This window comes from Asterias rubens, chromosome 5, assembly GCF_902459465.1.
Source record: "Asterias rubens chromosome 5, eAstRub1.3, whole genome shotgun sequence".
NCBI classification, from domain to species: domain Eukaryota; kingdom Metazoa; phylum Echinodermata; class Asteroidea; order Forcipulatida; family Asteriidae; genus Asterias; species Asterias rubens.
Window position 1 is genome coordinate 22,135,771 of NC_047066.1, and position 24,622 is coordinate 22,160,392.

Sequence of the window (24,622 nt, forward strand, 5' to 3'; positions counted from 1 at the left end):
TGCCATAGATACTTTGATTCACAGATATATTCTTAAATATTTATTAAAGACTCCCAAGATTATGTGTGCGAAAAACTTGTGAGTATTGTATCAAAAGAGGGCGCTACATCAGCGCGCCACTCGAAATGATCAGCTGGTTTGATTGTCTTGGGTTGGTAACTGAAAACGGAAGCCAAAAAACATCATTTTTGTTACTTAGATGTATTCGATCATCCGTTAAATAGTGTCTTATCATTCTTAAGTTTGTGACAGTGTTACTATCAATCGTCAGTTTCCAATGATCACACCATGGAGCGCTGAGGAGGTGTGTCACTCGGCAGCGGGCTAAAACTACTCCCAAGTGCCCACAGTTGCCAACCGGTCATCGGACTTAATTCATGCGTAAAACCATCAACCACTTCAGTTGTGTGTGCATGCATTTTGAGCAGATGAAATATTGAGGATCAGAACGCTGCTGCGCATTCATTATCGGAACTTCTGTGCCAAGGTAACTGGGAAATCCTTTTGAGTTGTTGGAATTGTCGGTCGTGGCCCCTGGCTGTACTTTGGATTTTTTGGATTGGAGCCTTCTTGCTTCACCGCGGGCTGAGCATTGTTAGTTATTGTGTGGAACTGGTGCAACCATGCATTCATTCCATTGTTGATATCACACACGCTGGACACTTTGAGCTGTCTGTAGCCTTGCTGAACTATCTCACCTTCTTGCTGACTGGCAGTGCCATGCTTGGCTGTTGGAATTTGGGACCCTAACTTTCTAACTCAAAAAGAGTGCATTCAGAACTCAAAGTCAAACAATAAATGGTCATTGATTGATTCATATGAATTCATTCAGCTTCATTTTCAATCCACAACAATGATGGAAAACATGTGATGCAGAGATCGTGGAACCTGGTTCATTATTTTGCAGTGACTCATCTTGAACTAGATTATAAACTATTATAAGTTGCATCAGTGAAGCCTGACTTGCGAAGGCAGTTGAGTGGTGGCAAGAATTTGATTGTTTTCTGCAGACGATTTAAAGGTACGACCAGCTTACATTCATTATTAAATAAAATTATTAATGTAAATTGTAATTCAATAATTAACTAACTCATCTAAATAATGATCTGTTTACTAATAATGTTTATCCTTTCTCACACTGTTGTTCATTGTGTTCATTTTTATTGTATTTAATTACATTCTTATTGTATTTAGTTGATTTGTAGCACCGGGTATGTATTTCATGACATTGCTAATATTTTGTTCTAAACCTTGAAAGTGCTATTTCCTTTTAAATTCTGTTTCGATGTTCCGGTTGGTACGCGACCTCATAACAGTATCGAGAGCTTCAATACAATTCAGATAATGGAAAAGTTCAATTCTAACTCAGTCTGAATGTTTAGCACTTGGCTCATTTCATCAGACAGGGGCAGGGGAAGACTGACTGTACTTAGGGCGTTGTGGTACATACATGATGTCTCCCCTCCACCTTGACCTCTAGTACCCCGGTTTGAACCCAGCCCGGGACACTATGTGGATTAGGTTTCCCTGGGATTGGAATTTTCCTCTAATTTTCCTCCTGCATCTAAAACTGAATCTTCCTCCCTTGTCTTCTCTCTCTCTATCTCTCCATGATCTATCTATCTATCTACAGTGTACTGTATCTATATCTATGCTGGTACATGTCAATGCCTTTCAGCAACTAAACAGGTTCTTGGCTAGTAGCCTACATTGATTAAGTTTGCTTTTCTGTCTAGACTAAATGAAATGAAGTGAAATGAAAAACACATTGATTTAGCTGAAGAAACATTTCAGCCCTGCATCCAAAGAATACATCTCTTGACTTTTTGAGCATTACATGTTTAACCTTTGATTTTTCCTTCCAGAACAGATTCACTGGTTGAGAAACCAGAACAAGAAGCAGCAATGAATGGAATGACACCCAAACTCTCGGCTGATCACCAACACAAACTACAACAGGTACGTTGACAACGCTCTCTCATCAGGCTCCCAGAAAATTAACCAGTGAAACCCACAGCAATTGCTGTGATGCCCTTAGCCCACTCCTTTGTCAAATACATGAAACATCAGTTTGTTGTATTGTGTTTTAAAGGGAATTACTCAAAACAAATATTAACCTAAAAACTAACCTGGTAACAAGCATTGGAGAGCTGTTGATAGTATAACATTGTGGGAAACGACTCCCTCTGAATTTTTGAGAAACCGGTAATTTTATCACTGAAATATCAAAAGACTTCTAGCTAGAAGTCTTTTATTCCTATCTGAAAGCACACAAATTTGTCTAACAAGGGTGTTTTTTCTTTCATCATTTTCTCGCAACTTCAATGACCAATGGAGCCCAAATGTTCACAGGCTTGTTATTTTATGCTTACATGTATGATGGGAAACACCAAGTGAGAACACTGGTCTTTGACAATTACCCAACACGTACATGCCTTTAAAGCAGAATTATTGTTATTTTCAAATTCAAGAAATTAACCTTGTACAAAAAAAGTCCCAGGCTTTCAGATAAAAGAGAAAGCTTGTTGACCTTCTGTTTACAATAACAGTTTGGTATGCCTAAATACATTTTTTTCGCTGAGGTTTTATCTTAATGTTTTTTGATTTAGGGTATTTTAAGCCTTGAAGCTATTGGCCTTGTTGATACGCCTGTCTAAATGTACATGCCAAAATAAAAACTGTTTCAATCCCACTTGGCCTTCTCCTACCTCTTCAAATTCATGAAATCTTACCTTGCATAAAAGATGAAATTTTAGGCCTGCAGATAATAAACCATTTGACCTTCAATTTCAAGACTTCTTTCCATGTAAAATTTACACTGTATTGTCAATTAATATTGCTATTAAGGTCAATTTTATTTTTGTTCTTAAAGGCAGTGGACACTATTGGTAATTACTCAAAATAATTATCAGCATAAAACCTCACTTGGTAACGAGTAATGGAGAGAGGTCGATATTATAAAACATTGTGAGAAACGGCTCACTCTGAAGTGACGTAGTTTTCGAGAAAGAAGTGATTTTCCACGAATTTGATTTTGAGACCTCAAGTTTAGAACTTGAGGTCTCAAAATCAACCATCTAAACGCACACAACTTCGTGTGACAAGGGTGTTTTTTCTTTCATTATTATCTCGCAACTTCGACGACCAATTGAGCTCAAATTTCACAGGTTTGTTATTTCATACACCAAGTGAGAAGACTGGTCTTTGACAATTACCAATAGTGTCCAATGTCTTTAAGGAGTTGAGACTGGCTTCAGGATTCGTTCTGGACCTGATGAATACGGGTTGTGATAGGTTCTGTGAGAGGCCTTCCTCGTTTTCAAAGTTCATACATTGAAGTTTTATCATTTTCTTTGCAGTTCCGCACTAATTTATCTGATATTCTGCTGGTGGAACATGATGATCACTACCTACTCAGATTTCTTCGAGGTAAGGTTAAAAAAAATCCACTTGGCTTTTATTGCAAGAACAACAACAGTTTTTTTCTGTTGGAGCCCATCTGAAAAAAACCTCTTGACTTAGATGATGGCTTCTCATAATGTAATTTCTTTAAACTAAATAACAAAACTAAAATTAAAATTAAACTGAATAACTACGTACTGAAGTGTAGATTCGTAACAATAATCTACACTTTCAACAAAAGACTGACGTCACAGAAATAGTTTAAAACAAAATAATACTGCTGGCAGAGGCACTACATATCTTCTAAATTGCAGGAAGTGGTTTTAAGATATCCCACGATATTCTAAACAAATCAATATTCCAGAAGTTATAATAAACAAGTACTGCTGGCAGGGGCACTACTTAATCTTTTAATTTGACCGGAAGATATCCCACATATTGAGGAAAAATTGCTGTCACATATTGAGGAAAAATTGCTGTCTACAGTATTATGTAATCTCTTTTATTGTGAGCTACACTATAGAGTTGAAGGAATAATGTTGTTTTAACGCAGTATATGTACATGTACCTGTATCTACATGTATAGGAGTCTGTTCTGGGGTGGATTTCACAAAGGTAGTCCTAACTTAGGACTAGTCCTAGGCAATAATAAGAGATAGGACTGGTCCTAAGTTAGGACCAGTAACCCATCCTAACTTAGGACTAGTCCTATCTCTTATTGTTGCCTAGGACTAGTCCTAAGTTAGGACTACCTTTGTGAAATCCACCCCTGGTACTCTACATTTTTACACAGTGAGAAGTATGTTTGCACAAATGATCTTTCTTTATTAGTGTAAAGGCTACATCAATGTTTCAATATTGATCTTGTAAGTGCACAAACTACAACCCCTCCCCTTAATAATATCAAAGTCTTATATAGCACATATCTAACAAACAAGGTACTCAATGCGCTGAGTATACTCCAGAGGAGGTTTCTGCACAGTATAGAAAGATGATCAAGGCGCTGAGTATGTACATGTATACAATTTTTCAGAAAGATAGGTTATTGCAGTGATGAATTCTGAAACCCAATTATTTAGCGCCTTTAAAGGGTTTGCTACGTACGCCACAGCCAGGAACTCCGGGGCAAACCCCTTCTCTTTTCGATAAGTGCACTGGGTTCTTTTACATGCGTTACACAACACATGGGACCAACGGCTCAATTACGTCCCATGTGAAGGACGAAGCAATGGTTAAGTGTCTTGCTTACGGACACAAGTGTCACGGCTGGGGATTCGAACCCACACTATGCTGATCAGAAACATCAGCATGTGCTCTTAACCGCTCTGCCACGACACTTCCAAATATGAAAAATATTAGTCTTTACATGGATCAAGTAATAAAACTGACTGGGTAAATTTTAATTTAATTTGGGATTGAGCAAAGAAAAATTGACTATTGTAGGATTTGAACCTGTGCTTAACAAGCCAGCACTGTTACAACCGAGCCTCTTATTTTTTTTCCCATTAGTTTCATAATTACTTGTGCACACTATCTAAACAAATAAATAATTGAGTCTGTTGGGCAATTTCTCAGGTTGACAGAAACCCAACAAGTTTGTTTTTCGTCAGCCGAAGGACAATCAAATCAACTGTTACAAAAATTGATCACTTTGCCAACCAGGCAAGCAGTTTTTAATTAACTCACAGGGCACTGTGTCAACTTAATTTGTCTGTTAGTCATGTTAGTATTTATAGTTAGAGAGGGTAGTTTGGGAGACCAGTCTCCTGACGATGACTAGAGCAAGCTAGTCGAAACGTTGAGACCCATTCAAGAACTGACTCTGCGGTAGTACAGTACAGTTAATTACGATCCTATAAGCTAAAGTAGTAGTCCAAGTCTATTTTCTATACCTAGGTAGTAGTTAAAAAGCAGGACAGTTCTTTTCAGAACTGAGAAGTCTCCCGAACATCCGATAAATCTACTCCGCCGTAGTAGAATAATGAAAGACAGTTCTCTAAGAACAAACTCTACCTGGCAAGTAGATCCATGGTGTTACCGCAAACCAAATAAATAATAGTGTACTTAAAAGATTCTTTTACTAATTATTTTAAATGAACTTGATAGAATAACCTGAAGATGTGTTGTTATATCCTGAAGAAATTTTCAGTTGAATTGATTTGAAATATTTAAATTCCTTTTTTATTTTATGCTTACAGCTCGGAAGTTTGACCTCAAGAAATCGGAAAAGATGCTCAGAGATGTGAGTATAAATCTTATTTTTTAGACCCTAGTAGAGTCATTCTGAAATGCTATGGCAAAACAAGTGTAACAGAAACAGTGCTTTTTGGGGTTGAACAAAGAAAAATTGACCAAGAATTGGACTCAAATGAAAGACCTCCGGATTAACAAGAAATATTGACAACATGTAAGATTGGGATTCGAACCAAAGACCTCCGGATTAACAAGAACAATTTACTAAGAATGGGACTTGAACCAAAGACCTCCGGATTAACAAGAAATATTGACAACATGTAAGAGTGGGATTCGAACCAAAGACCTCTGAATTACAAGAAAAATCTACTAAGAGTGGGATTCGAACCAAAGACCTCTGGATTAATGTGCCGGCGCTCCACAAACTGAGCTATCTAGCACTATGTTGGCGGTCTCCCTATTTTGTCATTGTCTTTGTTCGGAGCTGCCTTTCTGTTTTTCATGGGTTTTTTCCCCCCAACAATTCAATTAACATTGTTTTGACCTAATCCTACCTCCATGTTTTGACCAATCGCAAAGTTAAGGACTGCACTGTGGTAGCTGTAGCCCAATTTTAGTGATGGGTTCTAAAGCAAATTAGGGCCACCAAAACTATTCATGTTTAGACATGGGGCCATCATTGCTGAAGTGCAATCGGGGTGGGGGGGGGGGTTGGAATACTGTGCTGGGTAGCACAGTGTATTTTGCTCAGCTGGCCCGCCTTGCACCGCCCACTGTGGCTACAACGCTGATGGACTGCATCATTAACTGTTTGATCTTTAGTGTGTGCGTTTGTTCTCAGGCTTAAGTGTTTTTTGTTTATATGATTTTATAAGCTTGGTTGACTAATTATGTCACCTACTGGGTTAAAAATTAATTTCTTATTTTCTGTAGTATAGTATAAAATAGTCAAGGTAGATACATGTAATGTGGAAATATTAAATGTTTTTTCAACACCTCAACTTACATAGGCTATTACAATCTTTGGTTTTGTGTGTTTGTGCTCAGGCTCGAATGTTTTTGTTTACATTATTTTATAAGCTTGGTAGACTTAGTCTTTGGGTTAAAAATTAATTTTGTTATTTTTCTGTAGTATAATTCAGAGCTACCCTGATTCTGCAGACAGTTCCCTGAAATCAAAAAATCTTTCCATGTTCTGAGGAAAGTTTACAAAATTTTCCTGATTGTGAAAACTTTTTCCCTATTATGTTGGATGTTATTCTAAATATCTCCCTGTTTGAGACCAATTAAGAACTCACTCTGTGGTAGTGAAGTTAACATCTTTTCAGAACTGAGAAGTCTCCCGGAAGAAATCCGAAAATCTACTCCGCGATAGTAGAATATTTGTAACAAGACAGTGCTAAGAAGAACAAAATGTATCTGGCAAGTAGACACACACATGGTGTTACTGCAAACCAAATATATCTCCTTGATTATTGTACAAAATGCAAATGTTGGCAGCTCTGTTATTTTAAAAAAGACCATCCTTTATTGTCGCTTTCACATGGACCGGAAACGTTGGCCGCCTGCATTTGTTAAATTCATTACTGACATGTCGCTGACGTAACAGTTGACATTTTCCCAAGCGGGAGAAGGGGGAAAAAAATCAATTCAACGGATCTAGAGTGAGACATTGAGGAGTGTGATTTATAATAAACAAGACGCAGCGAAGATTCTGCAAAGGTAGACAAGCGTGATAATAAAATAACCTTCCAGTCCGCAGCACTACAGTGTTACATTGTATAACTAATTACTATCGGGTTGTGAATTTATCCCCCCCCCCCCCTCCCCTCCAATTTCCCATTAGCTCTCAAGCATGTCAAGGCTAGCCTACTAACCAGACGCTATTAGTACATAATTAACACAATTAAAGTTTGTCTAATTTGAAATGAATAGTGCTGTTTTGAGGCCATTGATACAGACATCAAATTAAGGAAAGTAATGTAGAGTAGACTCAGTGGTACCTGGCCTTAAATTACTCAAAATAATTGTTAGCAGTAATTCTCCTTGAATTTGATTTTGAAACCTCGGAATTAGATTTTGAGGTCTCAAAATCAAGCATCTGAAAGCAGACAACTTCGTGTGACAAGGGTGTTTTTCTTTCATAGTTATCTAGCAACTTCGACAACCAATTGAGTTTCAAGTACTAAGAAATTTACAATTTCCTCATACCTTTTCCATGGAGAAAAATGCCTTGGTTCTCTATTCCCTTTCAAAGTCGAAGCATACAGGTCTGTAAGGGTGTCTAATGGTCAATCAATGTCTGTACATGTACAGGTAGTAGTCTCCGGGCTTGAATTTAGGTAGAAATCCTAGATGGCAGGACTTGTAGCTTAGAATCTTCACTGGGCGAGGATTTTATTTACAAAACCAGAATCAAAATGAAAAGAGACTGGAATAAAATGAGAACACAGTTTTATTATCTAAACTGTTTCATTTGAAGCAATTTGTGAGTGCACATCAATTGTTGACGGCAATTTGCTAGAAATTATTGAATGAGTAGAACCAAATTGATATATTCTGACAGGTGATCCATTGCCATTGATATATTTATATTATTATTACTACATCAATCATAAAGATCCCAATGACGCCACAAACAATGGCAGATATTTTACACGCTGTAATACATAAAATTAATAATAATCTTCGGTTTTAATATAGCTCTTTATACACCATGTCTCAAAGCGCTTCCAACATTATTACCCTGATCACTGGGCCATTTCATTCCTTAAACCATCTCAGCTCCCTGGGGAGTATACAGCCTGTGCCGCCAAATATGTAGCGCACTTAGCTAAATCAACCACAAGAACCATCTCTGCCCTCAAAGGTACCCATTTACCCCTGGGTGGAGAGAAGAAATTATAGCAAATTGTCTTGCTCAGGGCCACAAGTGTCAGGACCGGGATTCGAACCGACGCTCTGCTGATCAGAAACACCAGAGCTTGAGTTGGGTGTTCTTAGTCACGCAGGCAATGAATGCAATTGCCTCCGTGCCCCCTGGTCATTGCCTTGGTGCCCTTGAAATGCTCCCAGTAGAAATTTACACTTTCCACATAGTGTGCCCTTTACCAAGGAGAAAATGCCTTGGTGCCCTTGCCCTTTCAAAAACAAAGCATACACAGGCCTGCAATAAAAAGAAAAAGGAAAAAAAAAATCTGCACAGTTATAAACATACAGGCCTAAGAAAATGTTTATTTGAAGAAAAAAACAATTAAAGAAGATTCATCTAATTTGTCTAATAAATTAACGTTTGATTTTGAATATAATTTGTGTTCAATCAAGGTATTACTCAGTAATTTATTGTTATTCAATTGGATAACGTAATTCCAGATTCTTCCCTTTAATTCACATCCTCGTAATTTGAGCAATATTAGCCTCATTCAGTTATGAAACCTTTCCAGCTGACATTGGTTTTATGTTCCGTTGTGTGTACTTACAAATGTACACTGTACTTAAGGGACCCAATAGCCTTGCCTGCCGACGTGTGAATTCAATCGCCTGTGCAAGCTCCAATGGCCGATTGTCCTTTCACGCAGTGGTAGCTGTTTATGAAAACAATCAATTATTAATAATAGAAAAAAAGCGGGGAAGATCGTTATTATATTTTATGCTTTGGAAGGACTTTTCATATAAATAATGCAAGGTCTACGGTTGGAATAGTATAAAGGATAATTTAGCGTGTTGTGCTGACCTTATTATACCATGTGTTTTTACAGCACTTTAAAAAGAATTTTGCTGCTGTTTTAAGTAGGTGCTGGACACTATTGGTAATTTTACTCAAAACAATTGTTAGCATTTACAAAACCCACTTGGTATCAAGCGATGATTTGGTACAATTTTAAAGCCGGTACGTTCAAGGGGTGAACAAACTTTTTCTTTTTCAATAAGCCCAATTTTATAGAGCTGCATAAAAAGACAAAAGTGTAAATTATTAATAAAAACTAAAAAATAAATAAAGCAGAAAACCAGTCACAGGTGATTTGTGATGTTATTCTGGCTGGTACCCCAGCTTCTGGTGAGCAAAATTGTTCCGTGCTTAGCTACTTTGTGTGCTGTAGTGATTTAGAGCTGGTTAAGCAGAAAATTCACCCTAAGTGTGACATGATATTTTGGCTGGTACGGTAGCTTTATTCCAGTCTTGCAGGTCCTAAACTTAGTTTTAACTAGCATGAATTAGCATACCACGTTTGTAATTACTCAAAACAAATATTAACTTAAAAACCGACTCGGTAACAAGCATTAGAGAGCTGTTGATACACATTTGTAGTATAAAACATTGTGGGAAACAACTCCCTCTGAAGTAACGTTGTTTTTGAGAAAGAGGTAATTTCTTAAAAACTTCTAACTATAAGTCTTTTATTCTTATCTGAAAGCACACAAATTCATCCAACAATGGTGTTTTTTCGTTCATCATTTTCTCGTAACTTGGATGACCAATTGAGCCCAAATTTTCACAGGCTTGTTATTATATGGTTATGATAGTATACACCAAGTTAGAAGACTGGTCTTTGACAATTACCAAATGTGTACCTTCCCTTTAAGGGAGAAGGCTTCAAAGCTAATCAATGTAAAATTAACAGTCACAAATAAAGAATGCCTAGTACACTAAACCTGCCATTGCTGTAACGATATTTAGCAAGACCCCCTCCCCCCTTGAAAAAAATAATAAGAAGAAGAAGAAGAAGAAGAAGAAAATGATGACAAACCTTTAGTATGATTATTAACCAACTATTGACCATTTCACCTTCCGCCTAGACACTTATGATGTGAGATTGATTCAAAGGATTTGGGAGGGGGAGGTCACTTCGTGAATACTGTCATTATCAAAAAGGGGCTCTAATGCAAAATTCATTTTTGGGGTGCACTCATTTTACAATTACGTATACATGTAGTCCTTTAAAAGTCTTAACCTCACTTTAAAACGGTATAAAATGCCACCGCCACCGAGTACGGTTGCGGCAGGTGGGGCTCACTGAACTCCCGGGCGACCAAGAATACACAAAATTAAAGGGTTTAACTTGGATTAATGTTCTTTGTTTGTTTGACTACATTCCTCTCTTTTTTCTTGTCTTTCTCTTCAGCATTTTGAGTTTCGGAAACGTTGGGATGTTGAATACCTCGCTAACCAATGGACCCCACCAGAGGTAAGAATAAGTACCCCAGATCTACACAAGGTATCAAAACCGTAAAAGATATAGCTCCCTAGAGTTTCAGAAGATTTCTTCTCTAAATCCAAAGAAGACCACTGTTTCATTTTAAAAATAAAACTTTACACTTTTGCACAATCACAGTTCCTCATTACATGTGGTATTTCTACCCTGACAAATCTTCAAATCCTACAGCTGCCAAAAAACCAACCAGCAAAAATTAGAGAATTAAACATAGTGTCATAAACCATGACTCGTTGTTGATTCAGAACTTAATTCAACCAGTAACAGGAAGCAATGAAACCAGGTACCATTAAAAAGTTTAAATCCATAAACTCAAGGATTGAGTGTGTTATGTTTTTAATATTAATAGTGTGAACTTTCTAATATTGCGGAAATAAATCTTTCAACCATGAACTTCAGAATGTGCTGGTACGGTGTAGGTGGAAGCAGTTTGTTCAGATACCAAAGAAAAAGTTTGTTGAACTGGGAAAGGGCGCCGAGTTTATTACGATTTGAGTTCGGTTCAGATTTTGTCTTTTTTTCCTAATTACGAAACGAATACCAAATGACACAGGCAGTTAGTGGGTAGCTGGATATGAAGAATTTGCAATGGTTTAGTTGTCTAGCTGGTGCACCACTTCAAATTGGGAAACAAATGCAAGCATTGTATGGTTTCTTTGAAACCAAACATCATTGTCACACAAGGCAATTAACAGGCAACCAGTTCCAGGCTATCGCCAAGAACATAATCCATCCACATTTGAATGTTCATATAATTTTCTTGGGAGTTGTAAATCAATGTTTGAAAAATGCTTCATGTGCTACCAAAGTGGTCCTGAAGCATGCACTGCAGTTGGTTGTTCTTAGATGACCGACTTTGGTGTATAGACCCCTTGCAATACGCGCAGTGTACTCGCATGTGACTATCCTGGGTGTATCAAAACCATATTACAAACAAGCACAAACAAGAGTTGACACCCAAAATTATGCGCATTGTTCGGAGGCTACGCGTTCTGTATTGTGTAAGAAATCAATAGCTCCCCCTTGCATAGCGCGAAATGCTACAGGTATGCTGAGGTCACGCGCTGAACAGCTATTGTCCAATGATCTGCCTCCTTTTTGAGAGTGTGACGTCATATGCAAAGGGTGAAACCTAAATCAATATTAATTAATTTTTTTTTTTTCCATCCTTATTTTACTTCCTTCAGGTCTTAGATAAGCATTTTGTGGGTGGTTTGTTTGGAGAGGCTCGAGATGGTTCCCCAGTTTGGTTTGATCCTTACGGTCATATCGACACTAAAGGCATCGTCATGTCCGTTACAAGAAATGACTTCTTGAAGTTTAAGATCTTAGCGTGTGAGAGGATACAGAAAGCCCTGAAAGAGCAGTCTAAGAAGGTATTATAAACACTTTCATAAGTATTAGCCCAGATTCAACAAATATTAACCAGCCCCAGCCTTTACGCTTCCGTCCGTAAGCTAGTCACTTGACCATTCCTTCGGATGGGACGTAAAGCCGTTGGTCCCATGTGTTATGTAATGCATGTAAAAGAACCTAGTGCACTTATCAAAAAGAGCAATGGTTCGCCCCTGTGCTCCTGGCTGTGGCTGCTGAATGGGCCGTGTAAACCCTTATAAGATCACCGAATTCAAACTCTGGTGTTTCTGATCAGCAGAGTGTGGGTTCGAATCCCCAGCCATGACACTTGTGTCCTTAAGCAAGACACTTGACCATTTCTTCGTCCTTCAGATGGGACGTAAAGCCGTTGGTCCCATGTGTTGTGTAACGCATGTAAAAGAACCCAGTGCACTTATCGAAAAGAGAAGGGGTTTGCCCCGGTGTTCCTGGCTGTGGCTGCTGTATGCGCGGCAGCACCTTTTAAACCATTATAAGGTGCCAACTAATTGGGTCTCAAAATTCATCACTGCAATAACCTGAAAATCTTTCTGAAAGTTTGTATATATTCAGCGCATTGAGTACCTTGTTTGGTAGATACGTGCGCTATATAAGACTTCGATATTATTATTATTATTATTATTATTATTATTTTAAGAGGAATAACAACTCCTTTCTTCAGCTCCCCCGAGTTATTTTTCACATTTAAATAGTTATCTTCATGTAGCCCCTTCCCAGGAGTCGCTTTTAGCCTTGTTTGGGGCGAACATTCAAACTAAAATGAAATAATTTTTTTTGAATTGTCTGCAGCATGGACGGAGGATTGAGATGTACACGCTTGTCTTTGACCTCGATAAGGTCAACTTCTCCCATCTGTGGCGACCTTTTGTTAATCTCTACAATGAGGTCATCAAAATATGGGAAGCTAATTATCCAGAATCTCTCAAATGTGCTTTCGTGATTAACAGTAAGTTGAATTTCTTATTTTATCTCATCTTATCTAATCTCATTTGTAGATAGGGCCGATGATATTCCTGTTTGCAGGTTTCTTGATAGCAAGTTATTGATTTCAATTTGGACTAGAAATGTTCTGTCACTGGTGCCCTTGAAAAAGCGCAGGAAAATCTTAGCAAAAACAGGTTACCAGCCAACATTCCATAAAGTTTACATTGCTGCCACTGGTGCCCTGCTCATATTTTGCTTAGCAACGAAATTTGTTGATCATTTTTTTCTGCTTAGTATTTTACATGGATTCCTTTTTTAATTCGTCCTCTTTGTTGGGTTATCCTCTTACTTTATTGATAATTTTGTTGATCCACAGCTCCTAAGATGTTCACCGTGGGATTCAATTTAATCAAACCATTCCTAAGTGAAGAGACAGCCGCTAAAGCAGTCATCGTAGACAGTGAGTATACAGAAAATAGTATAGATTTAATAATAATAATAATCGTTTTTTATATAGAACTTTATAGGTTTTTTTTAAACAGCTTATCACACCCCTGGGCATTAAAAATGGCCACTTTTATTATTTATATTTACCCCCCTTTAAATATACACAATTCGTTTTCTAGTGGTTGTTTTTTGAAACATACATGAAGAATATTAAGTAGGTACTTCAGTACAGTACATGTACATTGTTTAACCAATTTTGAAATGGCACGATAAATGCTAGCCAGGTCATTAAGAAAACAAATGAAAGTGATGCCCCCTTAAAAGCAATGTTACATAAAAAAAAAAACTGAACCTTTCTAGTTTTTCTCACTCAAGACCAGTCCAAACAAGACTGTTCCCAATTAGATTGGCAAATTTGATTCACGGTGAATGATCCAATTAGGTTGTTTGATCTGATGGTAGATATAGAAAGGTTGCAGTGCAGTTCATTTGGCTATTGGTGTTGGAGGCATGTGTTGCAGACAGTGCTGTAGCAACCTATGTCGATAGTTCCATATAAATGTCATCTTTACAGGGAATTGGGTTTTGGATTTGAGCTGTGTCAAGTGTTCTAATTTGTCTACACAGCTTAGTGGTTCACCAGTCAATCATAATAATAATAACGTATATTTATATTATGCAACACCTATACACTCCCTATTATAATAAATACCAAAATAAAACCATAGACAAAATTTGGTGTCAGAGGCACGCTTGTAGACTACAGTCGCAAGCTAGTTGATATAAATAGTTCAACATAAAATGCCATCTTTACAGAAATTTTTAGTTTTTTCTTTGAGCTGCATCGCACCCTAATTTTTCTACACAGCTAAGTGCTTCGCAGACCAATCATAGTAATACAGGCATAGTATTCTTTGTACTTAAGATTTCCAATTTTTGTTGTCCTTGGAAAAATTATAAGAATTTCCCTTATACATGTACGTTAAAATTGTCCTACTTTTTTTTTCAAAGACCAAAAATTATGCCTGATAATAATAATGGATAATACTGCGCATATGAATATACTCACGTATTAATAAATCTTCATTCACAGTGAGTAGGGATTCATGGCATAGCCAAAAACTTGATGTACGAAAGATATCAAATCCCCTTTAATGTATTCTCATGCCAGTCTGCATAATCGTACTATGATTAATCCACACATGTGTGTCCATTTGGTTGCTAGGGATGCAAGCTATTAAAGGAGTTGTGATTATTTCAGCAATGCCAATTATCTGATAGCCCTGGGATATTGGTTTAAAATTACTTGATTAATGGCAGTAGAATATGGCAGTAGAATGATGCTATGGATTGTGTTGAATATGTACCTATAGTGCAGTGCACTCTGGTCCCCTTTTCATAGAGATGCTAAAACAGCAATTTGTGCTTAAAAACTTTCTGCTTAGCAAAAATGAGCAGGATAATAGTCATGAATGTTACATATCAAATGGTGTTTTGGCTGGTTGCCTTAATCTGGTAAGCATGATTTTGTTGTGCTTAGCTATTTTTCGTGCTTTACCAGCTCTATGAGTTTCATAAGCAGCTTAAGCAGAATAACAAATTGCTTACAAATAATAATAATAATATTAATTGGTTTTATAGCGCTTTATACCCGTGTCTCAAAGTGCTTCCAACATTATTCTGCTGTGCCAAAAAAACGCAGTATACCCTTCACAAACTGTTTATATAGCGTGGTATTTTGGCTGGTTACTTATTCTGGTAAGCATTATTGTTTGTGCTTAGCTATTTTTTGTGCTTTTAAAAGCAGCTCTATGAAATTGGGTCCTGTGTCTTCTTATAACTACACCATGTGGAGTAATCATAAATATGCAGTGTGATACCATTGCTACGTGCCGATTCAGACCAATTTAATTCAGGTCATTTTCATTATGTCCAGTACCAGCGCTATATCCATTAGTTGCTGGTATGCGTTTAAACATGTACACATCACACCCACTACAATGTATGCTTTTAACCTGTGGCATACAGGCGCTTCGTATTAAATAATAATAATATTAAAGTACATGCACAAAAGACACTGGTGCTGAGTTATCAAATTTAGTGGAAATTGGTTATGAATTTATGAGATGGAGCATTCATAATACAACAGCTTGAAAGGTATTCAAGGTCACGTGCTACATATGCTGCCACAAACAACAAGGCTAACCCTCTCTCTTATGATAATTGCAATGTGAGCTTTTATGTGCATTACACAACACACGGAAAACCTCTGAGAACTATGGGCCTACCATACAAAAAACCATGCAGTCATGTAGGGACTGAAAACCCAATCCATATAGACGATGTGACCCATGTTTACATTCAAACCACCCTCTGTTGACATAACACTGGATACGTCATGTTTCTCCGTGCAAAAAGACGCGTAGTCATGGTAAGATTGCATACACTTTCTAGCTGGCTGCCAAAACACGAAGTTTTGCCCAGCGGTATGCGCGCGAATCATGTTATGGTTTCGAGTGACGTCAGTGATTGCTATAGTGCCCCCAGTGAGATTTGAAATGTGGTAACAGAGGTACACGTAGAAGGCGAGGAAAGATAATATGCCACTATGCTAACCTGACAGCCATGATATAATTGTTATATCCACAGACTATACATGTATGTATGTTTAAAGCCATTGGACACTTTCGGTAAACAGTATTGTCCAAAGGCCCACACTTCGTGTATCACAACTTATATATAAAATAACAAACCTGTGAAAATTTAGGCTTAATCGGTCATCGGAGTCGGGAGAAAATAACGGGAAGACCCACCCTATTGTTTCCGCAAGTTTCGCCGTGTCATGACATGTGTTTAAAATAAATTTGTCATTCTCGATATCGAGAATTGATAATTGTTTTAATGTTTTCTCAAAAAGTAAAGCATTTCATGGAATAATATTTCAAGGGAAATCTTTGACCATTACCTTCTGTTAACCCTGTAAGTTATTTGTAAATCAGTGAACTTTTTTTAATTTTCTGTTTCGAAAGTGTCCAATGGCTTTAACTAAAGTATTTGAAGAAACAGAATCGCGCAAACGTAAAACTCACTCTAATAATAATAATACTTGGTTCTTATAGCCCTTTATCCTACCCCTAAAGGGTGTATCTAAACTCACAGTAGTTTTTTCCTGCAAGGTATGTGGAGCTACGATTTGAAGTACAAATGTATGAAACCTACTCCTTTCAAGCACAGTGTAATGGTTTACAACTATGGTTGGGACGAAATTGGTCTTGGAAGTTTGAATAGACGTGCACAGTCTATTGAATTGGAAAGTTAACAAAATCATTGTATAGATTTAGACTATACTAAATCAGAAGTTATCTTTTTATTATATTTTTTTCTGTTTGCATTTCAGGTCATTACCATGATAAGTTGTTCAATCTTATTAGTAAAGAGAACGTGCCGATACATTACGGAGGTACTGCTGTGGATACCGACAATGATCCAAAGTGCCAATCAAAGGTGAGTTGAAGTCGCACAAACAAAATTGGCAAAAAATAGTCAATGGCCTGACGACCTTTGCAGAGTCTTTCTCGAAGGCTGAATGGCAACATAACAAGCATGAACGAGTAACTTCATAAGTAGAATTTGAAACTTTCCATAGTGGAAATTTGATATGGAAAGGTTTGCGGTAACACCATGTAATGACTATCTCTAATGAGTTGGGGTGGTTCTGAAAAGAACCGTTGGTTTCAACTCTGATTTTTGGAAGAGTTGAAACCAACGGTTCTTTTCAGAACCACCCCAACTCATTAGAGATAGTCATTACATGTTGTTACTGTAAACATTTACATACCGTAAGTGTAACAAAAAGCAGTGAAGTGGAACCATATTAATAGAGCGAGACAGTTAGGAAGCACACAGAAAAGAAGCAAAACACTTGTCCTCTTTTGGAAAATATTTGTTTTTGCTTAGTTATTTTCAGCAAGAGGGAAAGTTCTTGAACCTAGTTTATACTTCATGCGAAAGCAATAGACCGATCTATTAAGCTACGCCCTATTGCGTATTGACCAATCACAATGCAACGAAGGTCCGACAAATAAAGTCCGACGTGCGTGCGCGTATGCTTGGTGCGTGCGGCAGTGTTGTGCAGAAAGGCATTGGAGAGGCTCACGTGTCCTTGCTCACATGGCTGTCGTGTGCGGAGCCTAATGGATTGGTCTATTGAGAAGTGAATTTGGGTGATGCAATAAACAGCATGCCAGGTTTTTCAAATTGTCATATCAGAAATTTAGTTTTCTTTCACTTTCATGCGATGTTTGAACCAGACCGATCTCAGGATGTGTAATTTACATATTTAACAGGAAGGTTCTTTAATCTTTGCTCTCTCTTCTTTGCTTTGATGTTTTTCTAATTAGATTTGTTTTGGAGGTAAAGTGCCGAGGTCATACTATCTGAGTGACCAATTTGACTATGACAGTATGAGTGTGATCTATGTTGCAAATGGCTCCCATTTGGATCTCCGGTATAGTGTTAAGAAGCCTGGCTCCGTCTTAAAGTAAGTCAGCCATTTTGTATAAGTTGTTATTCTTGCGAAACCTCTTTTTCTTTTTCTGCAAGTTGACCTACATGTTAGGCAAGACCACAATTGCATGTTTGGCATAATGTGCCAGTCAAAGAAAGTCAAATTTGTTGTAGAGTATTTTTTTTTTTTGGGGGGGGGGGGAATTTGGAGGACTATTTCTGCGACAGTAAAGGTAATAGCAAGAAGTCCTCTCGATCCACAAGGCGAAAATTTTCCTATCTTCCACCCAGGCAGGGCAGTTATTTAATTTAAACTGAGAAGTCTCCTGAAATTCCAAAAAAATCTACTCTGCGGCAGCAGAGTTTTCTCCCAAGTTCTGAACAATCTAATCCGCGGCAGTAAAGTATTCTCCCCATTTCCAAAAATCTACTCCGCGGCAGTAGAGAATTCTGCCGAGGTCCAACAAAAAAAGCTCTGCGCCAGTAGAACATATACATGTAGTGAGACAAGTTTTCAAAAGAACATAACTAGCCAGCAAGGTCATATACACATCAGAGGGCTTCTCAAAGCGCTTCCAACATTATTACCCCTGGTCACTGGGCCTTAAATAATTCCTTAAACCATCTCAGCTCCCAGGGGAGTGTACAGCCGGTGCGACAATTATTTGCTCTACTCGGCTAAACCAATCAAAAGTACCATCTCTGCCCTCACAGGTACCCATTTACCCCTTGGTGAAGAGAAACACTGTTTGTTAAGTGTCTTGCTCAGGGACACAAGTGTCACGACCGCGACTCAAACCCTCACTCTGCTGAACAGAAGCACCAGAGCTTGCGTTTGGTGCTCTTATCCACTCAGCCACGACACCCCATTGATACCTCACCATGCAATGCTTCAAAACATACATGATTACATTTGTTTTCCTGGTCCTCACAGATGGGAGTTCAAAACAGAAAAGTGCAATATCTGCTTTGGAGTGTACCTGGAGCAAGCCATATCAGAGAGCCAAACAGCCAGTCAAAGGGCAGGGCACGGGCAGGGTAAGACAAGAAGCCACTCCTCTTCATCAACATCTTCATTATCCTCCTCGTCATCAGTAGGGCGGGGCGATAGGGGCGTGGAGCTTGTGGAAGTTATACCTCTCCAGAAGGTGAATAGTGAGATGGTTCCAGAGTCCGGAGGGCTAAGATGCGAAGACACAGGAACTTGTAAGTATCTCAACTTCTTATTTAGCTAGCACCTTGTAAGTGTTAACAATCTGCAGTCACTAGTGTGGTGTGACCCAGCCTTTAAGGACACAAATATCAAGACACTGACTCAAACATTTTGTTGATCAGGAATACCGGAGCTTGAGTCCAGTGCGCTTGACTGTGCGACCATGTCACCCAACTCCATGTAGACCTGAAAAATGAAACATACCATTACCAGTTAAGCTCCACCACCGCCAGTAGTATCGCATTCTCCTGAATACCTGAATACGAGCAGAGTATACTGTTCGAAACATCGAGACCGCACTGGCTCTTTTTAGAGCCAACATTCCTACAAGAGATTTTCACATGGTTGTACCTGCAAGTTTACTAACGATTTGTTAAAGTTTCTTCCTACACCAATACCTTTCCTGTGAACTCTCATTCTACAGATGTTCTTAGATTTGACAACAATTACAGCTGGTTACGATGTAAGAAGATATTCTACACGATCGAGGTGATGCCACCAGACAATGACATTAGGGTGCTGAGTGTTAATAATTCACTGTGACGTCACTAAGGTCCTCCCTCCACACTTAACCCAGACCACCTCGGTCAAGTTCAAGCGAGGGACTAAAGTCGACCATTGGGCAATTTTGCCTGGTACCCAGGATGTATTGCATGCGTTGGTAACCATGGAATATTGTACTAGTGGTTGAAAAATGGCTGCTACTCAAACTTGCCCCATTGCCTCCCTCTATTTCTGTGTTAGTAATTATTGTATAGTGTTGTCTCAAAATAATCTTTCATTTACGGGGCTCGAATTTCAGGGAAAAAATTCACAAAACCATAGGGCTTAATTTTGAAATTTTACTGATCCAGAACTCTTTAACAGGACCGTTCACAAACTAGGTTTGTTAGCTAGCTATCACTAAAGGCCCGTCACACAGGCCCCGATAACGAGAACGAAAACGATAACGATAAAAATGCACACCCTCGATTGGTTGAATGAGCGTGGGTTCTGCGTGGAGCAATTCAACCAATCGCAAGCGTGCATTTTTATCGTTCTCTTTTTCGTTCTCGTTATCGGGGCCTGTGTGACCGGGCCTTAAGACATGTATGAGAGACTTTAATGCCGGGGAAAAAACTTATAAAATTGTGGTCAATCCGCAACAAATGTTGTCTGGTAGGTCAATTAACTGTTTGATTGTATCGGAATTTTAGAATTTTCAGAATTGTTGCAATACTTTTACTCTTTCCAGCACTAACAATTAATCTAAAGTATTTTTATGTACATATTTGAAGGTGGTCTTTGAAGATATATCTGCCTTGGGCCTTCCTTTGGTGCTGGCTAGTCAGATTTGATTATTACAAGTTGTGGTTTTATAATATTAAAAAAAGGCGGGGGATAAATGATGCAGGTCCAGTATTTTTCATCGGAATAGTTCAACATTTAAGTACAATTTTATTAGAGATCTTTATGAAAATATTGAGTGTAGGGATTAATCAAAGTTATATAATAGAAATCTACAGAAAGTGTATTTTTACGAAACAGTGCTTTCCCTTTAAGATATATATGTCCTTTATTACCTGCAGGGTTTTTTAATCTGATATAAATACTACATTTTGCCGAAAACACTTCATTGAGACTTTCAGAAATTCAGGGTTTTTAAAATTTCCCCCTTTTAACAATCAACATGCCTTTTTGGTAATTTTCATGTTAATAGATACATTGTTCTCAAAGATTGGAGCATTCCAAGTGTCAGATTATGGGGGTGAACAATTTTATATCAAGTCAGCTTTTACATTCTGTTTAGATACTACAAGAAAAGATGAGACCGTATTTTTTAACTTACTGAAAAAGAATATTCTTAGCATTAAAAAATTGTTTGAAAACAGAAACAATGAGTTTTTCTAAGTGATCAAAGAGTGCCATTTTACTTGTGGCAGAAAGTCCCTTTAATTTGAGGTGATATAAAATGTTGCCAAATTGTCTGTTTTTGTTTTTTTTCCTCCAAATATTTACATTTGAATCGAAGATGATCTATTTATCAATCAAATTGGATTATTAATGTAAGGTAAAGAGATTCTAATGATTGATATATATAATTATTTATAGAAATCTATTCTACATTATTAATTATACTAAAAGTGATTATCAGAGTGGTATTTTAATGTAATTATCGCTTATCTGTATTATCTTTAAGCGCACAAAAATTTGACGATCCATAGCAACACCAATGGGAATGATATTCACTCCTTATCTTCAAGCAACTTGATTCTGATTGGTCAACCCATCGCATCAAAACTGTGACTGTAAACCTAAATGGTCCATATCTAACCCTGCAATGAGCTATTTTAAACTACGCATTAAAGCCAGAGGACACTATTGGTAAATGTCAAAGACCAGTCTTCTCACTTGCTGTATCTCAACATATGCATAAAATAACAAACCTGTGAAAATTTGAGCTCGATTGGTCGTCGGAGTTGCGAGACAACTATGAAAGAAAAAAACACCATTGTCACACGAAGTTGTGTGCTTTCAGATGCTTGATTTCGAGACCTCAAATTCTAAACTTGAGGTCTCTAAATAAAATTGTGGAAAATTACTTCTTTCTCGAAAACTACTCCACTTCAGAGGGAGCCGTTTCTCACAATGTTATATACCATCAACCTCTCCCCATTACTCATTATCATGTAAGGTTTCATGCTAACAATTATTTTGAGGAATTACCAGTAGTGTCCACTGCCTTTAAGTTTGCTTGAAGATGAATTCAATATCACATGAGTACTCATAGAATACAGAATAATATAGCGCGTCTGCATCCCATACCATAAGCAGCCTTCATCCTTGTTGGATATTAGACGCAGAAGGGCGATAGTTTTCCGTATTCTTAACCCTTGTGTGACAAGTAATAATATCAAACTCTAACTTTTTCATATGGAGCTTCAGTAAAGCAATATTAACATGTAATGTATTATAATTTATAAATGTTATATTTTGGTTCTACTGTTTAGATGTGGTTCCAGTCGGTTTGGAATAATTCTTACCATGGTAATATTTTATGCAGCTGTTTGAACTCAAAAATAAGCTGAGCGTATTTAATTATGCTTACCAGGGAACCATTACAAGTCTAAAGGGAACATACAAACAATAAGTACTGGTACATGTATGCTCCACTGTGCCAGCTTTGTAAAGCAAGAAATCAGGAAATGAAAAATATCTATGCGCACAAAAAAACACCAAAAACATATAGTAGGTATTGTTGAATTTTATGTATTTTGATAGAGAAAGTTATATCTAATTTTGATTCCAGAATAAAAATCTAAAGTGCAACTTTACTATGGTAATGAATACTTTGATGCAAACAAGTTGTTTGTTTTATTTGAAGATTAGTTATCTTGAAAATGCAGTATGTGGCACTGCTGGATTTTACATCAATATGGAGAAATATTTTGATTTTTGATTATTGAAATTTGTGCAAAACATGAATCTCAATTCAGGTAATTAATGAAACATGAAGATTTTACTACTTAGGATGGTGCACAGCAACCTGTGATAACACTACCTGGGGATGGTGCACAGCAACCTGTGAAGTCACTACCTGAGGGTACCTGGCAACCTGTGATGTCACTAGCTGAGATGGTGCAGTGCAACCTGTGATGTCACTTCTTGAAGATGGTGCACGGCAACCTGTGATGTCACTACCTGAGGGTGCACAGCAACCTGTGATGTCACTACCTGGTGCAAAACAACCTGTGATGTCACAACCTAAGATGGTGCACGGCAACCTGTGATGTCACTACCTGAGATGGTGAGTAAAAACATGCCATTGGATTTCCTATTGGATTTTATCTTTTTTCCTTCGTTTTAGTGTCATTTTGAAAAAATGTAAACCACTACAAAAAGTAATGTCCATTCCCAGAATTGCTTCTCTGACATACAATGACTGATTTGAGAATCACTTGTTCTTTGCCCAGGTAGTATTTAAAAAGCAGGAAAGCTGAGAAGTCTCACAAATTCCAAAAATCTACTCTGCGGTAGGAGAGAAGTCTCCCTAATTCTGAAAAATTGACTCTGTGGTAGTTAAAATCTACACATGGTGTTAGCGCAAACCAAATCTAAATATATTGATACCTCACAAAGCAATGCCTCAAATCCCATGTACTTATTTGTTTGTTTGTTATTTATTTACTACTCGCAGGGTCTGCACATCATGGATTTGGATCTAGCCTTGCAGAAGTCTACACACCATGTGACACTCCTGATTCTTCACTCACATAACTTGAGGTAAGCTTAGAGATCCTTTTCCATATATCAGGCATTTATGGTATTTTAAAAGTGGGTATAAAGGTTGAGTCACACTGCAGCGATAACGAAAACGATAATGAGCATTTGCAAAGAGAACACATTCTATTGGTTGAATGAGTGTGGAGTAATTCAACCAATAGAATGAGTTCTCTTTGCAGCGTGATCGTTATCGTTTTTGTTATCGCTGCAGTGTGACTCGGCCTTTACACATGTTTTCTTATCGTACAAGAACATTGCGCTTATTTTAGATGAAGTGATGCCCTTGATGTTGCAACCCTTTCAGTTTCAAATGACTGCCCAGAGATCCGTTAACTTCTCTATGTTCTGACAACCCTATGTTTCGGGGTTGAACAATTCCTTGAGCGGGATTTAAACCAACAATCTCCAGACTAATGTACTTGCGCTCTACCAACTGAGCTATCTAGCCCTGTGTTGGCAGTCTCCTTATTTTGTCAACCCTACGTTTCGTTAGATCCTTGAGATCTACAGACTATAGGTTATGGTCAGATATTACGATTACTATGACTATAATACTTTATTATTTATTATTATATTATATTAAAACTAAGCTGCCACACCAGCTGGTAACTGTGATAATTTCTGAGCCATGACGTTGTGCGAGGTCTTCCTATCTTGGGATAAATTGCAGGCTCTGGTCAATGACCTCAGGCCTCTCACTTGATGGTCTGACTTCACACAGTCTTCCTAACAATTGACTGGTCTCCCTCTTAGTCGGTTTCCATGAACACGTGATTCCATTACTAAGTGTAGATTCCTTATTGGAATCATCCTCTTGTCATCGCCAAAGTAGTGTAGCCTTTTTTTGGCTACTAGCTCAGTAATGGTGCTCTTAACTTTTTGTCTACCTTTTTAAGTGTAAAATGTAGGGTCAGATACATTGATGTAATTTCAGAATATTTACAGTTGTTTTCTTGTTGTTTTCAGGATGCTTGAATCAAGACGTTGGCTCATCATTGGCAACTGTGATCCTGGAATACCACACATCGATCCTGGATTTGAAGATTCCGTGGATCCTGGATTCAAA

The 24,622-nt window shown here is 37.8% G+C and overlaps 1 protein-coding gene across 3 annotated transcripts; it reads left to right on the forward strand.

Annotated features, from left to right (window-relative positions):
* Positions 1-142: 142 nt before the first annotated feature.
* On the forward strand, positions 143-20,225 carry LOC117289867 (SEC14-like protein 3). Of its 3 annotated transcripts, none has more exons than XM_033771049.1 (12): positions 143-1,021; positions 1,866-1,959; positions 3,360-3,429; positions 5,601-5,644; positions 10,719-10,781; positions 11,996-12,184; positions 12,993-13,149; positions 13,504-13,587; positions 16,972-17,078; positions 17,975-18,114; positions 19,015-19,286; positions 19,718-20,225. In XM_033771049.1, exons 2-12 carry the CDS (start codon positions 1,906-1,908, stop codon positions 19,834-19,836), a joined length of 1,299 nt encoding a protein of 432 aa, XP_033626940.1. In that variant the 5' UTR covers positions 143-1,021; positions 1,866-1,905; the 3' UTR covers positions 19,837-20,225. The 3 variants fall into 3 exon arrangements, with proteins under 3 accessions (XP_033626940.1, XP_033626941.1, XP_033626942.1); XM_033771050.1 differs by having other exon boundaries at positions 1,871-1,959; XM_033771051.1 differs by having other exon boundaries at positions 143-487.
* The last annotated feature ends 4,397 nt before the right edge of the window (positions 20,226-24,622 follow it).

What these genes read in the sequence shown, in the direction of transcription:
- LOC117289867 (XM_033771049.1), top strand. Translation starts at nt 1,906, where the DNA reads ATGAATGGAATGACACCCAAACTCTCGGCTGATCACCAACACAAACTA. An exon ending in ACCAACACAAACTACAACAG is followed by an intron (nt 1,960 to 3,359) that starts GTACGTTGACAA and finishes TTTTCTTTGCAG; the next exon opens with TTCCGCACTAATTTATCTGA. An exon ending in ATGTGCTTTCGTGATTAACA is followed by an intron (nt 13,150 to 13,503) that starts GTAAGTTGAATT and finishes GTTGATCCACAG; the next exon opens with CTCCTAAGATGTTCACCGTG.